The 19,773-nt window shown below is 41.6% G+C and overlaps 1 protein-coding gene across 2 annotated transcripts in view; it reads right to left on the reverse strand.

The window, feature by feature from the left end:
• Window positions 1-592: 592 nt before the first annotated feature.
• The window catches only part of MAPK6 (mitogen-activated protein kinase 6), a 32,280-nt gene continuing 13,099 nt past the window's right edge, over window positions 593-19,773 (reverse strand). For both annotated transcript variants that reach the window (XM_058665841.1, XM_058665843.1), the window contains exons 2-6: window positions 12,673-13,859; window positions 10,914-11,058; window positions 6,535-6,699; window positions 4,061-4,262; window positions 593-2,818 (exon numbers count right to left, since the gene is read on the reverse strand). In XM_058665841.1, the coding sequence (XP_058521824.1) occupies window positions 1,717-2,818; window positions 4,061-4,262; window positions 6,535-6,699; window positions 10,914-11,058; window positions 12,673-13,227 (2,169 nt within the window). In that variant the 5' untranslated portion in view covers window positions 13,228-13,859 and the 3' untranslated portion in view covers window positions 593-1,716. The remainder of the gene's footprint in view (window positions 2,819-4,060; window positions 4,263-6,534; window positions 6,700-10,913; window positions 11,059-12,672; window positions 13,860-19,773) is intronic.

Here is a 19,773-nt window from a genome sequence, read left to right on the forward strand (position 1 = left end):
CTTGCCCTGCTTCCCTGGCCTCAGAGGAATCCTGCCCTTGAGACAGAGCAAGCCTCTGTGCTGGGCCGCCACCATCCCCAGCTCCAACCTCAAGTGTCCCATTCTTTACCAAATAACTGCTCCCTTGTTTCATTCCCACAATTCCTCAACAAATCAATTCTCATTACTGTGCTGGAGAACTTCATTTTTAAGTGGATAGTTCCACAACGTGATGGCTTTCATCTGGAAAATTTACATTTTTTAACAGCTTTCAGTCCCAGTGAACTGGGCAAACAGCTCATTGGGAAAGTGGAGGTCTAGACAGAGTAGGTGTTGCACACAAGAGTGGAAGGCAAATGGTAACATGAAATTAGGGGAAGGACACAGGAAAGATTTCTTTGCCCAATTCAAAGTTAGCACACATTTTTGAAATACATAAAGTCTTTTTCTCTATTACTGTGTGAAGCAAAGACATTTCCTAAAATGAAATGGGAGCAATATTTGCTGACCATGTTTTATTTGTCCTTTTTCTTCAAACAGGAAAACCAAAGATACAGACAGTATTCAATAAAACAAAACAGATGAAACAAATTCTAAGACTGATGCCACATGCTACATTTAACCTAATTTTATTCATGCTTGCCTTGGGATGGGGAATAGATCATTCAGTAAAAACATACAGTAAAAACAAAATGTCTTACCATGTACAACTTTTAAACTACAGTAATGATGTACCTTAATTACTTTCCATGCACACAAGTCTAACATTACAGTTTCTTTTTAAAAAATAAACACAATTAAGACTTCTAGGAGCATTTTATAATAAAGTAATTCCTAATTTCTTTGTAGATAGATCAAGCACCTCCAAAATACAAATTCCTATACACAGTGAGCACTTAAAACAAACAGTTAAGCAAATTGTTTAAGTACGTGGACAGCCTTCGGATAAGCTGGCATGTATTCAGCTAGGTAGGCAACAAACCATAGTGCCAAATGAAGAAAGTGTATTTGCAAATAAAATTTTAAAACTAAGTTAACTTTTGTAATTAAATACAGAAAATATAATGATTTGCTAAAATAAATAAGATGTGATGTAGTAACACTTCACTCTGAAGACTGAATACCACAACATTAACAGGCGGTGACCGAGGCTTCCTAAGGAGCTGACTAAACGCTGGCTGAACAGAAGTGCAGACTGAAGCACTATGGGGGCGGGGAGGGGGATGCTTTGCCACATACTCTTGTTACCTTGAGGTAGATAACACATGTGTACCAAAGTCGGCATTCATTTTCAGTTGCTGCTGGTATCATGTGTTTAAGAAATGTGTACAGTATGAAAAACTTGAAAATACTTATGAATGGAAAATGTTTTAGGAAAAAAATAGATATTTTCATGCAATTATGTACAGTCTCACTGTGTAAATTTCAAGGCAAGATTTGTTTCCTGTAAAACAGATCATTGTTCTATGAGAGAATGTTTACTTGTCTTAGTGCATTTCTTTCGTCTCCTCCTGCATTGCATTAATTTGCTCTATTCTTTGTGTGCAAACGACATGCCAGTTAAAATGAAAACTCACATGTAGAAAAAAAGTCTGGATTTTAAAAACCGAGAACTAATGAAAATCCTTACTAAATGACACCATCTGATTCAAGTAAAAAATGACTTAAACACTAGTAATAAAAAAAAGACAAAACACATTTCATGAAGAATACAAAAAGATATGTCTGCTGAGTGTTTTAGTTCAGATGCTTCAGAATGCTGCTGTATGTTTTATGAGGAATCTGAGGGGAAGATTTCATAGCTGAAGGGGTTAATGTGGCCTGTATCGACTTCAGGGGCGAGCCAACCGGGCTGTGAAACTGTGGGATGCCTATGGATTCCAGCTGTTTGTTAAAAAGGAACTCACCACTGTGGCTGAGAAATCCCTCCTCATGTCCTCTCTCCCCAGGCTTCCCGTCCTCTACCGGCTCGGCTTCTAGCATTTCAGTATCTTCTTTCCTGCTAAAGAACTTATCCAAGTAACTGGTGTAAGTGTTTTCTTTCTCGACTTGTTCATCCTTCCTTACCTCACAGCAAAACTGATTAATGAGAAAACAGTCCTCCCCGCCACTCACAAACTGGCTGTCCCAAGAAGACTGGTACAAGGCTTCTAGCTGAGCCAAATTTGCCATTCCTTTTTCCTGTTTCTCTCGGCTTACTGACTTTGAGATCAAACTTTTCAATTCTAGTTGGGACACTGAGCTATTCAAGTCGTTTAATTTATCAACAACAGCAGTAGGCTCGTGTTGTGAACTAAGCTGAATAGTTCCTGCAATAAAGGAGTCAAAATCAAATCCCTGATGCTTTTCCCTTTCCTTCTCAGCCAGTTGCTGTGACGCTTCCTCTAGAGCTATCTGGGCTTTAACTAATCCATTCCTTTCACATTTTGACTTGCCTTTCTTATCCGATTTTTCTTTGCTCTGCTCTTTCCAATTGGAAAGATCTATAATAAGTTTGGGTTCGTAGTAATGATTAACTTCACTTTCCCTCCAAACTAAGTTATCTAAATAGGAGGATGACCTCGTTTTGTAGTTACAAGTATGGCTACACTCCAGGTCACAATATTTGTTTTCATGATGATCTGGGTACTGCCAACAAGGCTCAGTAGAATAATTGGCATCAAAAGCTGGATCCTCCAGGTACTTTTCCCGATCTCCATCCAAGTATTTTCGAGGATCAACTTGTACTTCTTCTTCGTCAGGGACATCAGACAGAGCTCTCGGGTCAAGCTGCACTTCATCAATATCAAAGTTGTTATGTATAGGCCAATCATGCTCCGAAAACTGACAATCATGGTACCTGAAAAAATGTAATATATCACACTACTGGGACTTCATTTTTCAGACTAAGGCTCGATTCTCTGAATGCTGTGTCAGGTCTAGACAGGCGTGAACGCTGGGCCTCTGCTGTCCTAAAGTAAGCCCTGCTGGGACTCAGAGCACCAGGAGGCAGGCTATTTCTCAGAATCTTTCACTCCCAAATGACAAACGATAACTGATCTTACGCGTAGCTGTGCTTGACAGTCAGGAAGTGGTTGGATTCCATGACTAGTCTAAGCCACAACTGTAGTTCAATTCCATCACCATTCCTTACAAAAAGATACGTTACAGCCATAAAATGCAGGTATCTGTAAATGTTACTCTTCTTCTAGTTGGTCTTACTATAAGTAGAGGAAGATTTGCAAATCATAACAGATCCATGGGGAGATTTTTTCCGTTTACCAAATGTGGTATCTTCTTGGTGACATATCACAGCCAGGTGACCATGGCACACCATGCAGGGACACATGGAGATACACATAAGAACAGCTGAAGAGTAAGATGAGTTGAAAATAACAATCTAGAGGTTGCAAGATGTTCGGGTATGTGTAAAAAAAAAATTTAGAGCCTAAAACACTGAGATATGTAAATACACTTCAATTATGGAGGGGGAAAAATTACTACTTCAGTAATGACAACCTCTGAGATTTTATACGTGTTGCTGTTTAAGTGACTCCTACTTGGGGCTATACATCAATCCCCTCGTGACTAGATGCTGATTTATAAAATGCTAACCTCCCCCAGCTTTGCTGCAGAATTGTATTTAAGCATCTCCAGACAAAGCCTGCTGAGATGAAATTACTTCACTTTGCTGAGGAGTAGTAGTAGTCTCTGACATCTCATACCATTTAGAAATAGAAAGGTCCCTTTTATGTTTCAAGCATCTAAAAGTTAATTTTGCCATTAGGAAAATATTCAGAATCCTATGACAACTGATAAGGCATCTCCAGAGCATGTGCTTTTCACACTTACTGGGTAAGACTGAACCATGTCATCTACCAGGCCGCAGTCTAAAATGGTTCAATTTCCAACCTTTAAATATTCACCAAACATACCTCAGTGACTTTTCATTATCTCCAAACCAGTAACTATCTTATTAAAAATCTGACCACATGGAGTAAATTAAAATACTAAGTTTAGCAGAAACTCACAATTTAAACTCACTGTATTTAATGGTCATTGAAAATTCAATAAATGACTTTCTAATGCAGGATCAACTTACCTTTCCCAGTTATAAATGTGACTGTGAGTTTCATCCATAAGCAAAATATCATCAACTTCATCTTCGATATGAAAAGGATGATTTGAAATAGGCTCATCCATTGGAAACGAGTATATGCTCATGTAAGGATGGGAGAGTGCTTCTTCTGCTGTCAGCCGATCCATGGGGCTAAACGTCAGAATTTGTTCCAGGAAATCCAGTGCTGCAGAAGAAAGGACACTTTTGAGGGAAAAACTAATCATCTGGCATATGAATTTTTCTAGTGATCAGCTGGACGAAGACCTTACCCCTTTACAAAAGGAACAGAGCCTCTTAAGAAATCAAGAAGGTCTACAAACTTAAGGTACGTTTTGTCACAAATGACTTAACCTTTGTAATCCATAAATCAGGTAATATAACTGGCCATGAGAGTGGATGAAAGCATATGAAGCTGCTTGGAATAGTCTAAGAGCATTTTCGTAGCCCAACCTCAGTCACAGGTCTTAATTCTGTCTCAACAGAATTACTAGGTGTATGAGGCGGGTCAGGCTGAACTCAAACTTCAGTTTGTTTACATACAAAAGGAATATATAAATGTTAAATGTAAAGGAGAATCTGCTGCTCAGCACAGATCCTGCTCCTTCTCTAGTTATTGACCTTGGTATGAGCTTAACTGAACTGCAGCAGACAGTACCTGGTCCCCCTGGGATGAGAGCTAGAGAGGCTAACACTCTGACCAAAGTGGCAAGGCTGTCCCTAACGCTCCTCATCCAATCTTGGATCACCTCCACTGTCCTCACTCTCTGTTCCCTAGTTCTACAGCATTACCTATCTGGCTCCCTCCATGGAATTTCAACTGGGCCAGGTCCTGATCCATCTCAGCTTATCAAAATTTTAGAGTAAACTCAACTGGCATTCTTGTTTCTACCCATCCCTCCCTTCTATGACCCTAAATGCAGGAAGTCATGTCATAGTACAGCAAGTGGTTCTTGGCTCTTCCACAAGAGTACCTCTCATGTAGCCCAAAGGCCATGTGTCTCAAGGCAACAGAAACCCTAAGAGGTTCAGATGGCTAACCCAGCACAATCAAGGTCTCTTAAAAGAAGAGAAAAATTCCTGGCCAGCAAGTACAAAGAGGAAGATACTAGGAAAAACTAGGCAGGTGGTATAGAAGGTACTACCGGGCCTGTGCCAAGTTCTCGTCCCAGTGTTCCACTACACAGAAAACATGCTCAGGAAAGCAGCAGAGGATGGCTAGTCTGGAGCTCTGCACCCACATAGGAAATTAGGAGGAAGCCAGCCAACCCTGGTAGCCATCTGGGGAATTAACCATCTAAGAAAAGATCTCTATCATTCTTTTGTCTCTTCTATAGTCTGCTTAAGTTCTTTAAAAGCAAACAGATTAGTACATACAATGTTTGTATGTTATTCTTACCACTTACCCAATGCCTCAAACTTTGTTCTGCTCAAAGAAAATTACAGTGTTACTCAAGAGCAGACAGAAGACACTACCTGGGCTGCCTGCACCTCATTGAGTCCAGGCTCCCTTCCTATAAATGCACCTCCTGGGAGGCAGCCCAGTCCCTGCCACTCAAGTGGGAGACCTCTGCCTTCCAAATGAGTAAAACTAATTTCTAAAAATGGATATAGCGCCTGTTTGAGTAATATATCCTTAGTTTCAGGAACTTGACCCACTTGGCATTGTACTTCTATGTGAACACCAAAGATCTTTGCTAAATGGGTATGTTTATTACAAAACAATCAATAGATATGAATTCCAGGCACCAAATATTCAATGTAACTTAAAAGCTAATGAAGTCAGAATAAAGGAATATTCAACAGCATTACTCAGCAAGACTATACATACTTAAATTTCTAGATAATAGCAACAGTGACAATGACTGAAACAGATCCAGCTAACCCTGGAACAGTCTTTCAATTTGGCTGAGCAGTCTGCTCCAAGCACGGGCTTCATTCCTAATGGTCAGTGACATTTTAATTCTACTGTACCAGCACATTTCAGCTTGACAAACCCTTCACATTGATCACTCGGGAGTAATAACATCAACCCACAACCTCTGTCCTGTTGTACACTTTCCTCTATCCCTTCCTTACCGTGAAGACCTGGCTTTCCTTCTGACCCAATTCTTCCACATTTAAATCACATTCATATTCATATGCATACTATCATGCCCCCTCAGGGAACTCCAGACTGTATACTGAATCACTGATCCTCACCAAATATAAATACAGTAGATAACCAGAAATACAAGTTGGAATAGTAAATGGGGGTAGAGCCAGGACAAAGGGATACACTTGCTGGAGTCTACAGACTTACTTGGAGGAGAAAGTAGAGGAGAGAATTGTCATTTTAAGAAATAGCCTATGATTTCTAAAGACTATACCTGGGATTAAGTCTTATCTAACGTGCTTCTACACAATTTCTGCTTACATACACTGGCACTGCAGCAACGGCTACTCCCACATCACAGTACCTTCTCGACTAATTCCCGGAAGCAGCTGAGTTAAAGGTTTGTGTGGCTCAGTCATGTCATTTCTAATGTAAACCGGAATTACGCTGAGAAGCTCCTGACGATCTTCCTCATGTACAACAGGAATAGATTCTAAAATCAGTTGCATCTGTTCAAGTTCATGTGCACCTGAGAACAGAAAAGTCCTTTATGTTTACATGTTAAACAATAAATGTTATAATCTCCAGTATTAGTTTTAAATAAATTAGTTCCTTTTCACTGCTTTGCATATCATCAACCTAATTCAAAAGCACATTGACATTAATTTCTATTTGCCTATGTAGTTAGCTCAGTAAGGGACAGACTGTTAAAATTTGACTTCATTCTAAGGATTTCTCAAAGTAGTGAGCAAAGCAGTGAGATCTGCATATTAACTGGCTATAACCTAAACAATAGTTAACAGGGCTCGGAGTTGATATTGTCATCAATGAAATAAAAGGATGGACTAAGACTTGTGAAGCTACCAGCTTTACAAAACATGTTATTTCTAACACAGGACTACCATCAAAGAAATGAAAGAGGAAACTAGGCCAAATGGGTATATTTTTAAAAATCATTCTATTTCCCTTCCAATTACTTTCTAAAAATTTTGTCAATTTTGTCTTTTAGATTCTACACTTGTGAAACAGACCAAATTTGTCTTCGTGAAGCTTGCAATATAATGAACATAATTCACTAAGCATACAACATGTCATACGGTGACAGTCTTTATATGGAGAAAGTGGAATAAGCTGGAAGGGATAACTGATAACACCACTGGAACTATGGTCATTAGAAGGATGATCAAGGCCTTACCAATTCCAAAATTAAGAAACTAAGGGGGGTCCGGTGTGATAGCATAGTGGTTAAAGTCCTCGCCTTGCATGCCCAGGATCCATATGGGCGCCAGTTCTAATCCCGGCAGCCCTGCTTCCCATCCAGCTCCCTGCTTGTGGCCTGGGAAAGCAACTGAAGACGGCCCAAAGCCTTGGGACCCTGCACCCGCGTGGGAGACCTGGAAGAAGCTCCTGGTTTCAATTCGGTTCAGCTCTGGCCACTGTGGTCACTTGGGGAGTGAACCATCCGATGGAAGATCTTCCTGTCTCTCCTCCTCTATATATATCTGCCTTTTCAATAAAAATAAATGAATCTTAAAAAAAGGAAATTCTAAGACAAAAAAGGTGCAGAGAGAAGCCCATAGTGTGTCTGAGAAGCAAGTACTATGGAAATGGAAAAGCTGGGAGCAACTAGTAGGAGCTGAGGTTACAAGAGGATCAAAATTCAAAGGGTCTGCTTGATGAGTCTGGTGGGAAGCCATTACAGTGTGAGCAGTGAAATGATGTATAATAGGGCTACTCTGGTTGCTAAGTAGTAACTAGCATATAGACAGCAAATAATACAGCAGGAAGGAAAATAGGGTCCTACAATAGACCAAGAGATAGTAAATGGTGGGATGCAGTAGCAGGAGGAGGCCATTCAAAGACACTAAAAAGCATTTACAATCTAGACGTGGGGGTAATGTCTTGGCCACACTGGCTAATCCTTCACCTCCAAGTGCCAGCATCCCACATGAATGTATGGTTGTGTCCTGGCTGCTCCACTTCCCATGTGTTTCCCTGCTTATGGCCTGGGAAAGCAAGGGAGGATGGCCCAATGCCTTGGAACCCTGTACCCATATGGGAGACCCAGAAGATGCTTCTGGCTTTGGAAAATTCAACTCTGGCCATTACGGCCATTCAGGGAGTAAACTAGTGGATGGAAGATATTTCTCTGTCTCTCGTTCTCTGTTAAATCTGCCTTTCCAATAAAATTTAAAAAAAATTTAGAAAAAAGTTTATGATTTTTATTGGAAAGGCAGAGTTATAGAGAATGAGACAGATCTTCTGCCTGCTGGTTCAATGGCTACCAGGTACAATGGAAGAAGCCAAGAGCTTCTTCCAGGTCTCCCACACAGATGTAGGGTCCCAAGGCTTTGGGCCGTCCTCAACTGCTTTCCCAGGCCACAAGCCTTGGGAAAAGCTCCTGGTTCTTGGCTTCAGACTGGCTCAGCTCCGGCTGTTGAAGTGACCTGGGGAGTGATCTAGCAAATGGAATATCTTTGTCTCTCCTTTCTGTATATCTGCCTTTCCAATAAGAAATAATAAACCTTTTAAAAAAAAACTTATTCAAAAGGTAGGATGACAAATCTTTCATCCCCTGGTTCACATTCCATATATACACACCAGCCAGGGATGGGATAGATGCATTAGCAGAAAGCTGGATCGGAAGTGCAGCAGCTGCACCACATTTTGGCTCTACCAAAACATTACAATCAGGTCTGACGCTGGAGTTGGCTCAACATGGAAATAAAAAATTCAGAGGGGATTCAGCATTTTAGAAATCACCAGTGTCTTGATAACAGTTTTGGTGGAGGTCAAGCAGATAGATCAGATTCTCCTCATACTGCGTTCCCTGAACAGTTCACTAACACATCATTAAAGGATCTACTTACAAAAGGAAACGATAACCTAGATCCCTCAAATAATTTTATTTTTATTGGAAAGGCAGATGTATAGAAAGGAGAAACAGGAAAGATCCTCCACCTGCTGTTTTATTCCCCAAATGGCCGGTGCTGGGCCACTCTGAAGCCAGGAGCTTCAGCCAGGTAGGTCTCCCCCCAGGGGCAGACCCCGAAGGCTTTGGGACTACTTTCGCAGGTCACAAACAGGGAGCTGGGTAGGAAGTGGAGCAGCCGGGACATGAACCCACACCTATGTGGGATCTGGCACTTGCACGGGCGAATTAGCCAACTGAGCCAGCACACTGGGCCCCAAATAATTTCTAACAGTTCTCGTGTTTCCAATACACTAGTTATGCCACGTTCTAAAATTCAATTATTTAAAATTCCATTCCTAATCACTATATTGGAATAATATCTGAATTGTCAAATGCAACAAATAAGACAACTGAAAACCATTATGCTTAGTGAAATCAGCCAGTGTCAAAAAAATTATTTTCTCTGACACTTGGCACCTAATAGATAACAAAAAAACATAGCAATGAAATGGTTACTTTGAATTATGATGGTCATTTTTAGCTGTGTTTATACTCCAATGGGACTGTGGTCTTCCTATTTCTTGTTTATACAGAGAAGTAAAATTGTCTTTGCATGGCTGGCACCGTGGCTTAGCCCATTAGGCTTCTGCCTGCAAAGCAGGCATTTCATATGGGCACCATTCCAAATCCTTTCTGTTCCACTTCTAATCCAGCTTCCTGCTAATGGCCTGGAGAAGCAGCAAAGATGGCCCAACTTCTTGGGCCTCTGCCTCCACTTGGAAGTCCCAGAAACCCAGAAAAATTCCTGGCCAGTCCAGTCTAGCCATTGCAGTCATTTGGGGAGTATGCAAGTGGATGGAAAATTTGCTTCTCCCTCTCTTTCAAATAAAAGTAAATCTTTTTTAAAAATTGTTTTTGCGGGCCCAGCAGCGTGGTCTAGCAGCTAAAGTCCTCGCCTTGGACACGCCAGGATCCCATATGGGTGCCAGTTCTAATCCCGGCAGCTCCACTTCCCATCCAGCTCCCTGCTTGTGGCCTGGGAAAGCAGTTGAGGACGGCCCAATGCTTTGGGACCCTGCACCCGCATGGGAGACCCAGATGAAGTTCCTGGTTCCCAGCTTCGGATCGGTGCAGCACTGGCCGTTGCGGCTCATTTGGGGAGTGAACCATCAGACAGAAGATCTTCCTCTGTGTCTCTCCTCCTCTCTGTATATCTGATTTTGTAATAAAAATAAATAAATCTTTAAAAAAATAAATAAAAAGTCTTTGCATAAAGTGATGAAGAGGAATGTGGTTTTCTTACAATTGTACCTATGGAATATACAAAATCAGTTTTTCTATAATAAGTTTTTAAAAATGTTTTATAAATAAGGTGGTATTAAACACTAGAGTTCTGACTAAATTTACAAAGCTGAATAATTTATGATTTGTTTTGAATAAATACTCGTTTTAAATAAAAACACCCTTTTATCTTAATATTGTGAACTTCAACCATTTTAATTCTATACAGATCTAGGGGCTGGCAATGTGACACATATCTTCACATACACCTTATACCATCTGAGTCCCAGGTGCTCCATTTCCAATTCAGCTGCCTGCTAATGTATTTGGGCCCCTGGCATGCACAGAAGTGCCAAGCTACTGGCTTGGCCTGACCCAGCTCTGGCTATTGAGGACATTTTGCAAGAAATTCAGTATAAGGAAGATTTCTGGCTCTTTTATTAAGTCTGCTTTCCAAATATATAAATAACAAAGCAAAAATGTTTCACATATCTTCCATAGATAAATGTAAAATTTCTGTTGGGATAATTTTTTTTCCAAATACTAACCTGCGAAGAGGGTTTTACCAGTCAGCATTTCAGCAAAGATGCAGCCCGCAGCCCACATGTCAATGGCTTTAGTATAATTATTAGGAGAAAGTAAAAGACGTGGAGATCTGTACCATTTAGTAACCAATCCTTCAGAAAGATGACCCTGAAAAAAAGAAACCATACCTCACATTCACTTTGCTAAAGGAGTATACAAAGCTATTACTCATTCAACTGTTCTTTAATGAATACAGAAATAAAAACAGTATATGTGAAATCTTAAAGCAATAGTATTGATTTCTAATGTATTTTCAAGGTTCTTGTCACTGGGGAAGTTAATGAAGTTAAATTCCCCTCGGATATACCAGCTGTAAGATGTTTACAGGAACTGTGTTGAACAAAATATACAACAACAAGTCAAAGCTAAACTCTAGGCCACACATTCAAAACATGTTTCGGAAGAGGATCTATTTTTAATTCCAATCTTAACACATCCGTGTAGCTTTGTTAAGTCAAAGCAAAGAAGGCAGGGAAGAGCAGTCAGGTGCCTCCTCATAAAGCAGAGTCACTCCATCAGCTGAAGCCCAGACCTGGCTCCGTCACACACACACCCACTTCTCATCCATCCACTTTATACTGACAATGCAGTTAACAAAAATACTTACTGCACTATTATATCCTCAAAACAACTCCCAAAATTACAATAGTAGATGTTTACCTTATAGATATAACTTAAAGATTAAGGGGAGCCTTACAGTCATCTAAGCTACTTAGAGGTAGAAATGGAAGTCCAAGACAGCAGTAACTCAATTCAGTGTTCCGTTTACAGTCTTAAACTGTAACCCATAAAAAGGGGTTCCACATCATTACTCAAGTGACCCATTTCACATCACTACTCAATTTCCCTGAAAGTGGTTTTTAAAAACTAAGTAAAAATATCTTTAAAATGAAGGCAATAAGACTTGTTTGTTTTAGGCAGGTGCTACAGAAAGCTAAGCAAGCAGAACTTTAAACTGAACAGCTCCTCTTACAGATTTTAAACATCAGGGTCCCACATGAGAATGCACTTGAAACTTTGGAAAACATTAAATTCTTCTCAAGAACAAGTTGTTATCTAAGGAAAAGTTGCTATGATTCCTTTTGGCTATATCTACTGTCAACTGTTTATGCATATTCATATTTCAAACTAAACTGGGGTTGTTTAAATCGGGCATAAGACCTAAAAATTCACACAGCTTATCCTATTCCCTTCAGGAAGGAACACACTTCTGTCCCAAATAGCTAAGAAGGTATAGTTGTCTCCTGGTATCCACAGGGAATCATTTCAGCAACACACCTCCCACTGAGACCAAAATGCACACTCAGCGTCTTGTACAAAAAAACGGCGTAGTATCAGCATCTAACCCATGCACATCCTCACATCTACTTTAAAATATATCTAGATTACTTACAACACCTAAGCAATGTAAACGCAGTGCAGTTATGGAACCCACAGATACAAAAAGCTGACTATACTTCATTTTTTAAATAACCAGAGGAGACTTTCAGTTACAATAAAACACTATAAAATAATCAGTGTTTAATTAGGACCCCATTCTACTTTCATTTCAAACACATGGAGATTGTGAGCGGCAGTAGATCTGGATCAGGAAAAATAAACCATGTGAAGTTTAACAAAATTAAGTAAAAACTACATACAACCCAGCACATCCAGGAAACACAAGGACCTGTTCCTGAAGACATCAGCTTCGAATTCTAGCTCAACTACACTTGCACATACCTTATGGGAATAATGTGGATCCATGATCCGTGCGAGGCCAAAGTCACCTATCTTCAGCACCAAGTCTTCAGTATTAATGAAAAGATTAGCTGGTTTGAGATCTCTGTGCAGTACATTTGCAGAATGAATGTACTTGAGCCCACGTAGCAGCTGATACATGAAAAGCCGGGCATGCTCTTCCAGTAACGGGCCCTGCTCCAGCACATTGGCCAAGTCTGTCTCCATGTACTCCTGAACAATGTAAACACTGTTCAGTTCAGTAAGAGAACCCACATCGTCTGTTAACTGACTTCCACTGGGACCAAGAATTTCAAACACTTTCACAATGTTATCATGGTCAAGTCTTCTAATAATTTTGATTTCACGTAGAGCATGTTTAACACTCTGGGGATCTGTAAGGACAATTTTCTTGATGGCTACTCTCTTGTCACAGTCATTGTCTACAGCAGAAAACACCAAGCCGTTGCCTCCACAACCCAATGGTTTTAAGTCCATGTACCTAGAGCCCAGATCAAAACCATGAATGTTCATGAGACTTTCAAATTTCTCTGCCATTTTGAAACCCTTACTATTTTGCCTTTTCCTTTCAAATTGTTGAACTTGTGTAAACAAGGAAGAAAACTGGCATCAAAAGGAAAGATCTTTCAAATAGGGAGAAGAAAAATAATTATACTTCCATAGCAAGATGGTTTCTTGATGTTCATTGCGTCTGCCAACCAGGCCCGTTGAGTTCCCCTTAGATTTAAAGCTCAAAAAGCTCTACTCATACTGAGAATTAAAAAGACTGCTGTACTCATAGTTCAAGAAAAGGGCAGCAACTCTGCAGACATCTAAAGGAAACACGCAAGAAACTCAAAAGGAATGAAATGACATACTATGCACTGATTTACTGTGCTAAACGATTTAACATTTAACAAAAATGTGAATAAATATGCACACAACAGGCTTCTAGGAACATTCTCCTCACAGTGCAGGTACATTCAGTGTTGGACTGGCCCTGAGCAGCAGCATCCTAAGGTGCTGGGAAGCACTATTTCCGTTTGCTTCTTCTCTTCCTCTGTTGCTATGCACTTCAACAGGAAGCACTGGTGGCTGGTGGCTGACAGAAGATGTCTTGTTAGTGATCAGGTGGCTCCAGCTCACCACAATCACAATCAAAGCTACCGTCCATCTTACTCCGATACAACCTGGAAGAGGAGAAAGGAAAAAGAACACAGGAAGAGTCACCACTGCAGGAAATACTCTTCTCATTAAATGTGTAAAGTGACAATATTGGCATCTGGTAATATATTACTTGGTGCGTGAAGCTCAGTCAAGTGATACATTATTCTTAACAAAAATCACCTACAGAAAAGTTGTAAACCCTATTCATTCGCATGTGCTGGCCAGGGTTCCAGATTTCATCACGTTCCATTCCTCGTAACACTAAGATTCAGGGATGAGACAGAATGCAGTGCAGCAAGTTAAATGGCAGCCCCCACCCCTAACACAAGTATCCCAAATGGGCACCGGCTTGTGTCGTGGCTGTTCTGCCTCTCACTCGGTTGCTGCTGTCGCCCCAGGAAAGCAGGGAAAGGTGGCCCAAATCCTGCAAGTACACAGGAGACCTGGACGAAGCTGCTCACTCCTGGCTTTGGCCTGCCCAGTCCTGCTATTGTAGCCATGCAGGGAGTCAATCAGCAGATGGAGGCTCTCTCCTTCTCTATCTCTTGTCTCTCTCTCTCCCTTTCAAATAAGTAAGCAAAGCTTTTTGCTTTGCTTTTTTTCCCCTTTATTGGAAAGTCAGATAATACAGAGAGAAGCAGAGAGAGGAAGATCTTTCGTCCATTGAGTTACTCCCCAAGCAAGTGCAACAGCCAGACTCGAGCTGATCCAAAGCCAGGAGCCCAACGCCTCTTTCAGGTCTCCCATGTGGGTGCAAGGTCCCAAGGCTTTGGGCCATCCTCAACTGTTTTCCCAGGCTACAAGCAGGGAGCTGGATGGGAAGTGGGGCCTCCGGGATTAGAACCGACGCCCATACCAGGATCCCAGCACATGCAGGCAAGGACTTTAGCCACTAGGCTATTGCACCAGGTCCTGTTTTTTCTTTTTTAATTGGAAAGTCAGGTCTACAGAGAGAAGAAGATACAGAAAAATATCTTCTGTCCACTGGTTTACTCCCCAAATGACCGCAAAAGCCATAGCTGAGCTGATACAAAGCCAAGGAACCAGGGGCTTCTTCCAGGTCTTCTACACAGGTGCAGGGTCCCAAGGGTTTGGGCTATCTTCTACTGCTTTCCCAGGCCACAAGCAGGGAGCTGGAAGGAAAGAGGAGCAGCCAGGACACAATCTAGTACCCATAGGTAATCCCTAAGTTATGCCATTTATTTAATGCCAATGATACAAATGGCCACAGTATTTTTACAGCTTTCTTTAGAGTTTTTTCAAGGAAAAATACAAGCAATAGTTCTCTAATGGAACGTATAATAAGCCTTCAATACATCTGCTTACAAAAGACCTTTTTTTTTCAATTTTTAAAAGCCGTTTATTTTTACAGGAAAGGCGGATCAGATTTACAGAGAAGGAGATAAAGAAAGATATTCCAAACACTGGTTCACTCCCCAAGTGGCTACAATGGCCGGAGCCATGCTGATCCGAAGCCAGGATCCAGGATCCAGAGTACCAAGGCTTTGAGCCATCCTCTACTGGATTCCCAGGCCACAAGCAGTGATGGGAAGTAGAACAGTTGGGACACAAACTGGCACCCACAAACAATGCTGTGTTTGGATAAAGGATTCACCAATTGAGCCAACACCCTGGCATACAGAAGGATTTTAAGTTAGTAAAGTAACTTCAACACAATCTAGCAAAATATATTCATGGATAACTACCACGCCCTACAACCTGGCCATTTTTCCTCTAGGTAAACGGGAAATGCTTGGGAAAAAAAATTCATACAAATGCTCATTTTTTTCTTTCTGCAACAGAATTCTGTAGTTTGGGAACAGAGTGGTGTCTTGACAGGCTAAGCAGGGAGCATTAAATTGGAAGTAGAGTAGGAAGGACTCAAATTGGTGCCCATGGGTCTGGCGCAGTGACTCACTAGGCTAATTCTCCACCTGCACGCACCAGCATCCCATACAAGAATCGAATGATGTCCCAGCTGCTCCACTTCACATCCAGCTCTCTGCTTATGGTCTGGGAAAGCAGTAGATGGCCAAAGCACCCACAATGCAGTCTTCACTCCTGGCACCTGGCTTCAGATCAGTTCAGCTCCTGCCACTGTGACCATTTGGAGAATGAACCAGTAAGATCTTTCTGTCACTCCCTCTGTAAACATGCCTTTCCAATAAAAATAAGTAACTCTTTAAAAAAAAAAAAAACCACCAAAAACTTCAGTTTACCAGTCTATTTGTAGCAGAACAATTGAAATTTTAAGTCTGTAAATAAACTGTTGACTTTAAAAATATTATTTTGCAGCCATTGCGATGGTTCAACTAGCTAATCCCCTGCCTCCAAGCACCAGGATCCCATATGGGCATCAGTTCACATCCCAACTGTTCTGCTTCCTTATCCAGCTCCCTGCTTGTGGCCTGGGAAAGCAGAAGAGGACAGCCCAAAGCCTTGGGTCCTGCACCTGTATGACACCCAGAAGAAGCTCCACACTTTTGGCTTCATATCAGCTCAGTTCCAGCCATTATGACCATTTGGGAAGTAATCCAGCAGGTTGAAGATCTTTCTGTCTCTGCTTCTCTCTCTAAATCTGTCTTTCCAATAAAAAATAAATTAAAAATAAATGTCATTTTTAAGAGGCTTTAATTAATGTTTTCCCCCTTCCAAATATTTTTCTTATTGTGCATATCTCGATTCTTCTGGCTCTCTACCATACACCCTGGGAAAATCAGTATTTTTCCAAAAATCCAGTCTCTGAAATTTTCATGCCTAGTCTCCACCTGAAATAGAATGTTTGTTCTCACCCACCTTCTTGCCTTAATATAGACAACTGCTTAAAGCTAGTGAAGTTTTAAAGTGCTGATATATTTTAAACTGATTTCTACAGACTTCAATAAGAACAGTAAAATCTCTAATTTCTTTTAAGCTTCTAGTTCATTAACACAGCAATCTAGTCAAGTACAAATGATGCTCTACCAATAACGACACCACTATTATCAGGCAGCATAGCAGGAACTGAGTGAGATTAGAGAAAGCCATAGGAATGAGGTGCCTGCTCGAGATCTCCATTTGGTTCTGACTCTTTCAACTGCACTAAAGCCAGTAACAATCACAATCAAGAAATAACTACACAGGCAAGGAAGGCTTTTCAGAAACCTCAACGACTGATACTAGGAAAGGCAGGAGCTTGTGCCTAGGTTAAGAACTGCAGTGTCATTACCATGTACTCATGATGAAGACTCTTCAAAGAGTGAGTCTTGAATATTCATACCATTCTCAAAAGAGACTGTTCACTGATCAACACAACTGCAATTCCACCAGACAGCAAAAACTGTACCAATAAAAGCCATGCAAGAGGGCCCGGTGCAGTGGCCTAGCGGCTAAAGTCCTCGCCTTGAACGCACTGGGATCCCATTTGGACACCGGTTCTAATCCCGGCAGCTCCACTTCCCATCCAGCTCCCTGCTTGTGGCCTAGGAAAGGCAGCCAAGGATGGTCCAAAGCCTTGGAACCCTGCACCCACGTGGGAGACCAGGAAGAGTTCCTGGCTCCTGGCTCTGGATTGGCTCAGCTCCAGCCGTTGCGGTCACTTGGGGAGTGGAATCATCGGACGGAAGATCTTCCTCTCTGTATATCTGACTTTGCAATAAAAATAAAATAAATCTTTCTTAAAAAAAAAAAAGCCATGCAAGGAGGAGATAAAGAACACATTATTAACACCAGCACTGTTTGCTTGGTGATTCTGTCCGGCTGCCCTGTAAGCATCACCCTTTAGTCTTTCAGTATCCATAAGAACAAAGACCGTCAGAACATCTTTTCAGCAGTAAGTGTGGAAAGTAAGCTCCTCCTTAATCAGCACATTGTGCCAATTCTAAACCTGTGCATCACATTACTGCATTTAGTATTCCCAGCTCAATCATGCTCCACTTAGCATCTCTACATAGTACCTGCTCCGTGACAGGCAATATACGAGCCACTGGGGATAAAATCATGGGTGAAGGATCTGGCGTGGCAGTCCTCGCCTTGTGTACACCAGAATCTCATATGGGTTCCAATTCTAATCCTGGTGGCCCCGCTTCTAATCCTGGTGGCCCTGCTTGTGGCCTGGGAGAGCAGTCAAAGATGGCCCAAAGCCTTGGGTTCCAGCACTCGTGTGGGAGACCCAGCTTTGGATCGGCTCAGTTCTGGCCATTGCACTGACTTGGGGAGTGAATCATTGGACAGAAAATCTTCCTCTCTGTCTCTCCTCCTCTATATATATCTAACTTAACAATAAAAAATAAATCTTTTTTAAAAATCATGGGTGAAAACAGACTTAAGCTCTGCTCTCACAAAGTTTATGGTGTGACTAAAGACAAACAGTAGGGGCTGGCCCTTTGCATGGTAGGCTTGGCCTATACCTGTGGCACTGGCATCCTGTATGGGCACCAGTTTGAGTTCCAGCTGCTTCACTTCCAATTTAGCTCCCTGCTGGTGGCCTGGAAAAGCAGCAGGACACCTGCACCTGTGGGAGAATTGGAGGAAGTTTCTGGCTTTGGATCAGTTCATCCATCTCTGGCCACTGCAACAATTTGAGGAATGAACCAGCAGATGGGAGATCTGTGTACAACTTGGCCTTTCAAAGAAAAATAAATAAATCTTATTAAAAAAAAAAAAAAAAAAAAGGAGGGGAGAGCAGGATGGGTTGGCAAGTACCATAACAGACTAATTCTGCCTTTGTCTATACGGCCAGCATCTTATATGGGTCACCAGTTTGAGTCCCAGCTGCCTGCTCACTGCCGGGGAATGCAGCAGAGGATGGCTCAAGTCCATGGGCCCCTGCCTTCAGACTGGCTCAGTTCCAGTCCCTTGCAGCCATTTGGTGAGTTGACCAGCAGTTGGAAGACCTCTCAGTGTCTCCTATCTCTGTAAAATCAGCCTTTCCAGTAAAAATAAATTTAAAATATTAAAAGAAAAGAAAAAAAAGGCCAGGAAGGGGTAAGGGAATGCCAAGGCAAGCTATAGTACGATACATCGCAAGAGTCCATATGCTGGTATACTGGACCAGATTAGAGCAGTCAGGATGTATCTCTGGCAGACAGCCATAACAGCGTCAGAGGCCTCCCATGCTCACTTAGTAACCCTAGAGCTAAAAGGTTTCCTCCTTATTGCCTTGACACTTACTGTACTTAAAGTCCAAATTCTGAGCTCCCCAACCAGCTCAGCTCACCTGATGAAGGCATCCAGGTACACCAGCCAACTACTGGTCAGAGTATCCTCTCTCCCCATCAACAACCTATTACCATAGTCTCCATAAGCTTTCATACAGAATTGCATTACAAGCAAAGTTCAAGGTTTCTTTCTGCACATTCCTTCCTCAAGGGAGGAAAAGTAAAGTTAAAGACAGCACAGCAACTTAAAAGGATCCTTTCTGGCACCTTTCTGATTTCTCTGCCTTCAAATAAACACGGTCCCTACCGCCAAGAGTGCTGCTTGTGTTGCGGGGAAGGGGACCCTAAGTGTGAATGAGGGGTGTCAATTGTTGTTTCTTTACCAATTTAGTTAATAAGAAGAAGTACAAAGTTGGCTTTTGACTTTACCTTTGGTTTTCTTTCACTGACCCACCATAACACGGAAATGCCTATCTGCCTATCTGCTGGCTAAACGTACAAGGCAGTTCCCTAACACTGCATGAGCAATTGCCACCTTCTGCTTGTCGTCACCTGCTCCACCCACATGCCAAGATAAGCATGGGTAGTGTTCAGATCTAGCCCAAATGTAGAAAGCTATAAGGTAGCTATAAGGTATAAGCTTTAAGATATAAGTCACTTCCATTTGTCCTGTCTCCCTATCCTCAGAAACTGTACTTCCTGTCTGCTGCAAAAGGAAGTCTGCACCCAAGTACTCTGAAGATGAGGACCAGTCAGTCATTAAGGTTTCTAGGGCAGAAAAGGCCAAAGGTTACAACTA

The sequence above is a fragment of the Ochotona princeps genome, chromosome 6 (assembly GCF_030435755.1).
Source record: "Ochotona princeps isolate mOchPri1 chromosome 6, mOchPri1.hap1, whole genome shotgun sequence".
NCBI classification, from domain to species: domain Eukaryota; kingdom Metazoa; phylum Chordata; class Mammalia; order Lagomorpha; family Ochotonidae; genus Ochotona; species Ochotona princeps.